The sequence below is a fragment of the Odontomachus brunneus genome, unplaced genomic scaffold (assembly GCF_010583005.1).
Source record: "Odontomachus brunneus isolate Ranch 3 - 2012 unplaced genomic scaffold, Obru_v1 Obru_scaffold_003, whole genome shotgun sequence".
NCBI lineage: Eukaryota > Metazoa > Arthropoda > Insecta > Hymenoptera > Formicidae > Odontomachus > Odontomachus brunneus.
The window spans coordinates 973,220-983,436 of NW_022639453.1; the positions used below are offsets into that span (position 1 = coordinate 973,220).

At 41.4% G+C, this 10,217-nt stretch overlaps 2 protein-coding genes across 3 annotated transcripts; one reads left to right on the forward strand and one right to left on the reverse strand.

The window, feature by feature from the left end:
* Window positions 1-1,634: 1,634 nt before the first annotated feature.
* Window positions 1,635-7,456, forward strand: LOC116844150. 2 transcript variants are annotated; one of them, XM_032815349.1, is made up of 7 exons: window positions 1,635-2,699; window positions 3,040-3,308; window positions 3,875-4,430; window positions 4,533-5,066; window positions 5,250-5,500; window positions 5,696-5,934; window positions 6,027-7,456. In XM_032815349.1, the coding sequence occupies exons 1-7, from the start codon at window positions 2,586-2,588 to the stop codon at window positions 6,320-6,322; spliced, it is 2,259 nt and encodes a 752-aa protein (XP_032671240.1). In that variant the 5' UTR covers window positions 1,635-2,585; the 3' UTR covers window positions 6,323-7,456. The 2 variants fall into 2 exon arrangements, with proteins under 2 accessions (XP_032671240.1, XP_032671231.1); XM_032815340.1 differs by having other exon boundaries at window positions 1,636-2,699; window positions 3,872-4,430.
* LOC116844162 (mitochondrial chaperone BCS1) lies at window positions 7,020-10,091 on the reverse strand. Its single transcript, XM_032815360.1, has 7 exons — window positions 9,492-10,091; window positions 9,219-9,410; window positions 8,936-9,075; window positions 8,665-8,859; window positions 8,302-8,535; window positions 8,051-8,221; window positions 7,020-7,966 (listed from the first exon to the last, which is right to left on the reverse strand). Exons 1-7 carry the CDS (start codon window positions 9,620-9,622, stop codon window positions 7,752-7,754), a joined length of 1,278 nt encoding a protein of 425 aa, XP_032671251.1. The 5' UTR covers window positions 9,623-10,091; the 3' UTR covers window positions 7,020-7,751.
* Between the last annotated feature and the right edge of the window lie 126 nt (window positions 10,092-10,217).

The following is a 10,217-nucleotide window of genomic DNA, read 5'->3' on the forward strand; positions in this document are numbered from 1 at the left end:
TTAATTGGACATAGTAGATTTCGTGAGAAGCTTCGCTTTCGCGCAGAGACGCGCTGCACGAGAAAAACCTGAAGGAGAAAAGCAAGATAACATCGAGAGAGGAGATAAATGGAACGATTAAAAAGAACCCGAAGATTGTTATCCAGAGTAATAGTTATATTGTTGAGTGGGAAAATTATAACATTGGTGTAATATTATTGTTATTTAATGTTTACCGAATAAATCTGAATCGCGTCGGATACTTTTCAAATAACATCCGTTCTATATCCTACAAGTCGCTTCAGCGAGAGGAAAATCAAAATTATGAAGAAATGCGTTTCTCTGGCGTGGGGACGATTATTCTCGACGGCTTCTCGCACATCGCGTTTCGTAACAATGTGATCGAAATGTCCTACATCGCATAATACCGGCGCGATGTAGCGTGCTCTTTTCATCGCGCAAAGATAAATTACTGTCTCCTCGGCGTAGGAGCTTTCGATTCTAGGCCAGGTCACACACATAGACAGGCGGATTTGATTGGCGGATGTTACCAGTTTACGATCCGACCCTACGTAATCTCTTCTATCCTCACGACGTCGACACAGATGCGACGGCGGCTCCTCTCTCTCTCTCTCTCTCTCTCTCTCTCTCTCTCTCTCTCTTTTTCTGCGCGTCTCTTTATCTTCGCGCGCAACGTCGGTTTTTTCTAGAATCGTCCCGTAAGGACACTCGTCCGATGCGAATTGAAAAAAATGCGCAAAAGTGCATACAAGTCGCATAGAGAAGTATTCTCACGGAGAAGTTGCGGTTTTACATTTACTCCGTCGAGATCGCCCTTCGATAGATGCGATCTATTTCTATCGTCGCGCGGAGAACGCCGGCAGAATCTTTTCTACTAATCGCGTTGCATCGCTGTTTTGTTTTTTTCCATTTCTATCAATAAAAAACTTATTCGCCTTTCTATAAGAGAGTCGCGCGCCTCGCGTCCACGGTAAAAGTTGAACGCGTTTCGCGAAATAAAAATATTGCAATCAAGAGCTTACAAAAGTGCAAGATCGCGCTCGAAGTAAGACATGGTTTACGTTCCCGATATCCTTTCGGCTGTACTTTCTACGCTAGTTTTCCCTCGCTTCAAATCGCCCGTTTCCTTTTTAAATACGGAGGCAACGCGAAAATGCGCAGCTAAGAACTGCGATTCCCTCACGTGATGCGCGCCGCGCGCGTCGATGCACATCACGTAAAGGTGCAGCTGGCACGTGGGTCACGCGGGGGGCGCGTTTTGTGGGTCAATACAATTCCGGCGGAGGTGCGCGAACGAACCCGAGCGGGGCCCGAGGAGCCAAGCTCCGGGTACAGTTGCTCGTGGAATTATTGACCATCGGCCGCGCGCTTCTTCCAACATCCCGTGCGGTCGTCGACGATTAATCGCATTCAGCCGGCACAATCGAGATCGACCGAAACGCCGCGCGACCGCTCGTGTTCGAATAAACTGCACATTGATAAGATACAATTTAGCATTTTAATACAAAAAAGAAGAAAGAAAACGATGTTCTGTCTCCGAAACGTAATCCTTCCACTGACTGTACTTTTCCCGCGCGTACAGTCCGCGGAATAAGTATTGACTACCTGTACCCGAACAAGTATTGACTGCCGACGTTCACGTCGCGAGCAATCTCTCGGCGACTCAGTGCCATCGCAGGGAGATACTGCAATTGACAGTCGAAGGCGCAACAATCGTCTCGGGAGAGATCGAAACTTGTAAGATGCCATTGGAGATGATGAACCTCTCATTTACATCGATTATCATCGACTGTACCGACATCGGCACAGTACAGTCCGCTGGATTCTAATTGACTACGCGCTCTGAGACTCGCCGGATCTGCGACTCGCGAGAGGATCGAGAAAATTAGGATCCTCGCGAGAGGAGCTCGACGACACGTCTGCGCCGCTTTCCCCGCCGCGGTGCCGGTGTTGCAACGTTATTAACGTCGTCCTCGCACGGTGGAACGCTTTGGACGGGGGACAAAAGAATTTCTACGGACTGTACTCAGCGGCGGCGGCGGTGGCGGCGGCGGCAGTTATATTGACCGCGTCGCGTGTTCTTCGCGCGGTGCGAGCGAGAGACGCGTCTCTTGACGAGAAAGAAGGACTCAACGTGTCGCGTGTGAGCGTGGTGCAGAGATACGAGAGCCGACGCGAAACGACGCGCCGGTTGTGATCGGTCGAGAATCGACCGATGCTTCAACGGTGATCGGCGAATCGTTGCCGCTCCGGTGACGCTCGATGCGCTCGAGCGTTGCGATGTCGACGGCCAGAAAGCGACGACGTTCGCGAGCCAATTGATTCCGTCGCGTGACCAGGTCGGCGAGAACTCCACGTGGACGATCTTCTCCGGGACGTGCTTCTCTCGTCAGGACGCCGGCGAGTGGTCGCGCGCTTCTGTTGGCTTCTCAGTTTCTAATAAAAAAAGTCCCAGCCCGACTGAGGGGCGACGATCGGTCGGGTCTCGCCGTCACGTGGTACGCGTTCTTTCGCGTACGTCACTCGTCGCGTGCAGTTTAAATCTCCGATAAATCGCGCTCTTTGAAACTGCCAACGCCGCGGAAATGGGCAAAACGAGAGGTGTACACGAGACTACTCCAGAACTGAGGAACCGGATGGTTGGAATGTATGAAGCAGGTCTGGGTCTACGGGAAATCGCCGCCGCTGTCAATTGTTCGGTACGTAAAGCCTGAACAGGAACTCCAGTCATACTGAAAAATACGTTTTCAGTTGTTTAACATTTTGTCGGCGATCGAACTAGTCATTACTACGTCGAATAATTCTGTCTTTTTACAAACGTGAAATATAATTTTTGGAATTTAAAATGCAGGTATATTTTGATTCTTTTATGCAATTCTCTGTAATCTCTATTCTTAAGATAATGAAAGATTCGTTGTGCTTTTGTCATTCGTGAATACTTGATATCTCTCCTTCATCATCTTGGAGACAATTGAAATTATAAACGCATAACTTAGTCAAGTCACAGCACTTATCTGATCATATTATAATTTTTTTTAGCAACGTACGGTGAAGAGATGGCTGAACAGATTTGATAAGGAAGGTACTGTGGAGACACGGGAGCGTTGTGGTCGCAAAAGAGCCACTACCGCGGAACAGGATGAGGCGATTATTCGTCTCGCCACTCAAACGCCTATAACAGCGGCCAAGACAGTGCTTCCTGCACTGGGACTTACTTGTTCAGTGGATACTGTGAGAGAGAGGCTGCACAAAGCTGGGATTCATAACTGGAGCCCTTCACGTAAATACATGCAAAGGATTCCGCTAGGGTTGGTACATCTAAACAGAAAATTCACAATTACAGGCTCTTTTGTCCTGAAACTTGGAGTTTTTTGTTTTCTCCTTAGAAATTTAAACTTTTATGACTCTTCGCCACAGTCGTCTTGATTTATAACGTCAGGAGTGAAAAAATATACACTAGAAATCCTTGCAAGGTACGTAGAAATAAAAGGTATCTATAAAATGTCACTTGAAGTCGATCGAGCAGATGCGTAAAATAACCCGACCACTTTTACTTTGTTTTAATAATCAATAAATAACTGTAAGATTAACATGACAAAATTGACGAAATATAGTCTAAAAAGGTAAGTTTTGTGTCACGTTAATTTATTTTACGGTAATTTTTGATTGTTAAAACATAAGGAAATCGTTCGGACTACTTTACGGATGTGCCGGATCAATTGCAAATACAATTTTATAAATATATTTTTCTATTTCATATCTTGCAAGAATTTTTATCGCGTACTTTCTCGCTTCCGACGTCATTAATCGAGTGTTCCACAGTGGAGTTAAGAATCTTGATATCTCGATTGGTTGCGCGTCTGCTCTCCAGCAGTGATGCGGATGGTGCAGCAATCCAGCAAGCAGTTTGGCGGCCAACTGGCACTCAATTGGGCAAAAAGAAGACTCCGAAGGACTCTAGCAAGCCGGAGAAGAACGGTATCACATCTAAGAAGAAAAATCCATCGAAGAAAGTCAAAGCTCGAGACGTATTTGTCGGCGACGGTGCTCCGGCCGACAATCCAAAATCCAATCAGAACGCTGAGCAACAACAGCAGCGGCAACAGCAGCGACAACAGCAACGGCAACAGCAGCAGCAGCAACAACAACAGCAGCAACAACAGCAGCAGCAGGAACAGGAGCAGCAACAGCAGCAGCAACAACAGCAACAACAGCAGCAGATCTTCGTCTTTCCTCAGCAGAATCTTCCTCCACCTCCTCCTGCTCCTCAGGCTGAGATGCAACCACCCACGCAACCTCCGAGCCAGACGGAGTTCGGCAACGCATTAAGCTTGGTGCAACAACCACAGCCCATTTATCAGCACCCGGGATTGAATATTGTACAGAACTGGCCTTTAGATTTAGTGCAAGGCAACCATCATTATTCACAGGTTTGTTTATTACACATAATAGTGAATTCAAAAACTGTTTTTAAATAATATATAAATTATTACATGTAATATATATATTTAGATTATCATTACCTTGCACAGGAGCAACCAAATCCGATACCTCACGATCAACCTCCGCCGCAACAGCAGCTACAGGAGTTGCACACGCAGCAAGAGCAGCATCACGTGCAACAAGTACAACAGGTCCAACAGCACGTACAGGTTCAAGTGCCATTACAACTGCAAAGACAGCCGCATCAGCAAAATGCTCCGTCACACCATCACAATCTCGACCAACCGCGGCTGCAACCAGTGGAACATCAGGTGCAACAGCAGCAGCCGCAACTGCAGTCTAACATATCTAGTCCGGAGACGAGCTCGAACATAGGAACGGAGAACTCGAACACTTGTAGTTCCAATGAAAACAGTCATTCATCCTGCGAAGTGCAGCAGAAAAAGAAGCCGTCGAGGAAAGGCAGAGGCGGAAAGTTTGACACGGAACGATCGAAGAAAAAGAAGAAAGGCGGCAAGGTGAAAGGAACGTTAGAGACCAGCATAGAGATCAGGAATCGCATGATCGGAATGTCCGCGGCCGGGCTGTCCACTTTGTCCATCGCGTTGGCGATTGATAGATCGGTATGTAATGCATCGCTGTCATTTTATACTACGTCAAATTATATATGATTATTATATTATATACATATGTGTGTGTTCCAAACATTTCACTGTCGAAACTCAGTATCGTGTAAATGAATGTGAATTACAAAACACGAGAGTTGTCGCAAGAGATTTACATGGACGTGATTTTAAATTAATCAGGAACGTACTGTTAAAAGATGGCTAGAACGTTGGCATAAGGAAGGCAATGTACAGACGAAGGAAAGAAAAGGTCGACGTCGAATCACCACCAAGGAACAGGATGAAGCCATCGTCGCGATGGCGACGCAGCATCCTCTCACTGCGGCTAAATACGTAGCGCCCGCACTAGGTTTGAAGTGCAGCGTGGATACAATTAGAGAGAGGCTGCACAAAGCCGGAATACACAGCTGGAAGTTGGGAAAGAAACAAGGGTTAGATGAATTATCATAATTACGCCGCTTAATAAATGTAAGGCGTTACTTTGGATTGTCGGAAATTTTTCCTGAAACGATATCGAGTAGCAAGCTCGTCGAGGAATCTACTGTTAAAATTACAATTCTCTAATGCTAAAAAATCACTTTCAGCACGGACAAATGTATGTAATTAATATAATGCTTGCATTTTAGGGAAGGAAATGCAGTGCACACTGTTCACCTGTGGCAGCCGAGCGGGAATCGGCCCAACAAGCCAAAGATCCCCGGAGAAAAGAAGAAAAAGGGCAGTAAGAAACGAAGCGGTGATCAGGCGACAAACCCAAAACGTATGGCACGTAAAAAGAAAACAGATACATCAGCGCTGAAAACGACTCCACCTCCGGCTAATATGTTGCCGGAACCCACGTTGTCGTTCCACAATCCGGGAACTAGTAAGCGTTATGGAGAAACAATACTGCACATGCATTCCATACGTATATTACTTATTTAGAGAAAACTAATCACCTGTAAAATCGCTTTTTAGTGACAAATTACGTCTCCAGTTCGAACATAATACAACCGGTGCACAATGTCAGTGCACCGCCTCCAGCACTACCCCAACCACAACCACCTCCACCACAGCCGATGCAGCCAATGGGTCCAATAATGCAACAAAGGCCGGACTGCAGACTGGTGCCAACTATAGTTTCGCCGGTGTCTGGACCTGGTAACTCCGGAGTCGCCTATCCTTCGTGTATGGTCGGAAACAATAGTCACACCGGTCATATGGAGCAGACGGATCCGATGAACTACGAGCCGTACATCTGGAATGTCTTCTAAACGTCATTAGACATTTCATTGCCTATAAAATTGCCGAGAAATTTTACATCACGATTTACGTGTGGTCTAACTTACACATATGTGAATAGTAGAAAATAACTGTGCAAAAAGAAACTCCGTGACTGTTATATTCAAGAAAAGTTGTGTTAACTTTCTAAAATTTTATGGTCACGACAAAAAATGCAGCATTTAATTGTAATTTGCTGTAACTGGTTAGACAAGTTAAAATTTAAGTAAATTGAACACAAAGATTATACAGCATGTAAATAGAAAATCGTACATGAAGTAGTGAAGACATACATCACGTTTATTTTGCTATGATATATCGTCTCTTTAAATAATATGAAGTCGTAATTTGTATATTGAAAATTGATTTTTATACGGCACGGTCAGACTGCGTTAAATTAAGAGATGTAGCATTTATGTTGTAAATATTATTTCTAATAGCGGAGAAGGAGAGAAAGAAAGAAAGAGAAAGAGAATGGAAAACTGAATATCTTGATATCAAACAGATTCATAATAGAAATCGCGGGTATCTGCTATCAACTATTCTTTATTAATAGTTGTGTAGAATAGAAAATCCAAAAAACTTTTTAGTAAATTCAGTAATAGATCTATTTTCAATATACAGGTACTATTCGATGACTTTTCTTGTGGGCGTATTTGTGAAAATATTATATAAACTTCCGCGAATATATGTATATTCTATATTTAATTATTAAATGAATCTGCTTTGAAACACCATAGTACAAATTGGCATGTTCCAGTTAGAAAGATGTGTAGTGAATTGACTCCGAGCAGGTTGCCAAAGTAGTTCCATTTACAGTATGGAAGAATTGCCTTTTCTACCATACTCTCATATATACACAATTTTCTTAAATTAATGCAGCGTGATGTTACTGCTATAAGACTGTTACTGTTTTATATACATCATATTTTCTAACAGTAGTGTCTGGGTATAAAAATTGTTATCTACATCGGAAGGATTATTTTCTATTACAACAATTAAGAAGTCTTTTCGTTTGAACGCAAAACAGTATTCATACAGCTCGTCCATATACAATTGCCAGTGGTACAAATACAAAATAGCGCACTAGTTACAAGAAAAATATAATATAAAGAAATTCCGTCGGATCCTTTGAATGTACATTTTCATTAATAACCTTAAATTTTGTAACATGTGACAATATCAACGGTACATTATATAATTAATGAAGATGTCTTCAATCATATTCGTTTATCGAAGTGTTCATTGTTTTATATTCGCGCAAGTAAAATGAAAATAATGGTTACTCACTCTGTATTATATAGATTGGTCTCCTTTCAGAATAAAATATCTTTGTATAAAATACAAGGATATCAGTCTCTTGCATGATCACCAACACTAATATAAATAGTTCTACTTCAAAATACTAAGTTTCACTTCCTATCACGTAAGTTTCCAGATTTGCATGATGTTATTTATCACCGCATCGGGATTATTTTTATAGAACATGAAGTATCCTTGAATTTGTGCAGGGCTGACATTTTTCTTATAGGATATAACATTGTCTGCAAATTTTTTAGCAAGCACATCAGGATCTTTGCCTGGTTCTCTGTAAAATCTCAGGAACATTTGTTCAACCTGATTCGCGCTACACCATCCTGGAAAAATAAAATAGCATCGAGATGATTTTTTAATTATCGTTTATATCTATTTTTCTTTTTCTATTATATTTCCATACATACCGATATATTCTTTTACATCGACTCTGCCTGGCCTAACAAGTGCAGGATCTAATCTCTCCAGATAATTAGTTGTCATAAATAATATCCTAGCTTCTGTGGATGCTACGCCGTCCAGGCAATTTAATAAACCACTAAATGTTACTCTGTTTAGGCCTTCGTATGCTGACTTGACTGAAATAAAAAATGACACAAGTTAAAGCAATAGGAATAATCGGTTATTTCATTAATACGCTTCATTTCTGAGATCTTACCTTCCTTGGATTCCTCCCTGCTGGTAAAAGCAGCATCGATATCCTCGAGTAGAATAATAGTTTGCTGCGGAGCTACTGCTAATAAATGGTTCAGTCTGTCGTCCGTTAGACCCCTCTCGGATAAATTCAAAACACAAATGCCGCGCTCCAGTTCACCGGCCAACGCGGTAATATACGACGACTTTCCGCATCCTGGAGGCCCATGCAGCAAATAACCTCGGCGATATGGGATTCCTAAAAAAATAATATAAAAAGAATTGTTTGAAAGGTAACATTGTTAACTCTTAATAAGTAATGAGAGATAGTTCTCCTCTTGCTGACTAAGATAGTAGAAGATGCGAATTTAGATTTCCGACACGATACCTCTTTCACTATACCACGATGGATTATTGATGAATTCCCGACAGTCGTTGATTATTCTCTCGGAGACACCGGTATCCAAAACGACTGATTCCAATGGTCTTCTCTTCTTAGGGTGCCCAAACTGTCGCCATTCACTTCCCATGGCAGTGTACATTATAGTCTTTCCCTCATGTTCCTTCAATGCCATTTGTCTGGCTATATATGGAAAATTTCCTATAATTTTCTGATATTGATGTAATATATTCATAAATATTTGTAATATAAACTCAACCTTCTTCCAAGATATTAAAGTATATGCTCCTGTCTTTGCCAAAGGATGTTAACTGCACTGTTTCCCATGGTACACCCATGTGTAGGTCTAAAGTTTGTTGTTCCCTTGTTCTTTCAACTTTTATCCAACTCCCCTTATATCTGCAAAAATGAAAAGAAATGTTAAAAGAAGCTTATTGAAAAAAGTTTTAACCAGAAAGATCTCACAGAGAATCTCATGGAAAATTCTAATGAAAGATAATAAAGAATAAGATATCTAAAAAAACAAGATATGACAATCTGACCTGAAGAAATGGGTCCCTATGCTGGGAATAAAGTCATATCTAGTTTTCACATGACCAGTTTCTCTCTGTTCAAAACTGGTCTCTACAGAGAGATGTTGTGTCTTGCGAGCACCTTTGTATGTGATCCATTGTAAAAGCCACTGATAACTCTTGTCACGGCATGGTACTTCCAGAGTAATCATATAATGTCGTCTAGAAATAAATAGTTGGTATTAATATCTTTTTTTTATATATGGATACGTGGAGATATGACACATTTATTTGAAACGATACCTAAATAATACAGCTCCAAATTGTGCAGTTTTTCTCAATAAAGCAGCACCAGCTCCAAGACCAAAGAGGCCAAAGCCAGCACCAAAGTATGGATTATCTGACAGAGCGTGTACATAATCAACAATTGTCATGATGCAAATTGATATTGCACACTTGATACAATAACATGAAAGTTTAATACATCTTAAAAATCGATCAGTATTAATTGATCATTTCACTTAGCAATTTATTCACTGAATCTTGCAATTATAATAATCATTGTGTCAGTTATATAAATCGGAATAAAATAGTCATGTTGCAAAGGTAACTATAACCAGAGGTTATGTACCTCAATAATGTCCACTTAATGATGCACACTTAGTAATAATTACAGAAGCATATTTCACAAAAATAATCTATAAAATATTTTATAAAATATTTTCACATATATCACTCTGTTAAAAGATAAAATACTTCGTGAGAAACTTGCATTCAAATACCATGGGACACTTTACCGTTGACGTTCCATATCGACACAATCGATAACAAAGAGCTTCTGTAATTCCGCTTAGCAAAGACGCGAACCCGAGTTGAATTGATTTTTTGCTAAATGTGGAAAGTTAATTAATGTAAAATTTCCCATATCTCAGCGAACACGAATCTTTTCTCAGATTACAGATGATATTATGGTAGAGTTAATGACAAATTAAACTGCAATAAATGTGAAAGACGAATACACATACATAT

Coding starts and splice junctions, on each gene's coding strand:
- LOC116844150 (XM_032815340.1), top strand. CDS start 2,586: ATGGGCAAAACGAGAGGTGTACACGAGACTACTCCAGAACTGAGGAAC. Junction 5,067..5,249: donor CGTTGGCGATTGATAGATCG/GTATGTAATGCA, acceptor TAAATTAATCAG/GAACGTACTGTTAAAAGATG. Junction 5,501..5,695: donor AAGTTGGGAAAGAAACAAGG/GTTAGATGAATT, acceptor CTTGCATTTTAG/GGAAGGAAATGCAGTGCACA.
- LOC116844162 (XM_032815360.1), bottom strand. CDS start 9,622: ATGACAATTGTTGATTATGTACACGCTCTGTCAGATAATCCATACTTT. Junction 9,076..9,218: donor ATAGGGACCCATTTCTTCAG/GTCAGATTGTCA, acceptor TCATTTTTGCAG/ATATAAGGGGAGTTGGATAA. Junction 8,860..8,935: donor CTTTAATATCTTGGAAGAAG/GTTGAGTTTATA, acceptor TTCCATATATAG/CCAGACAAATGGCATTGAAG.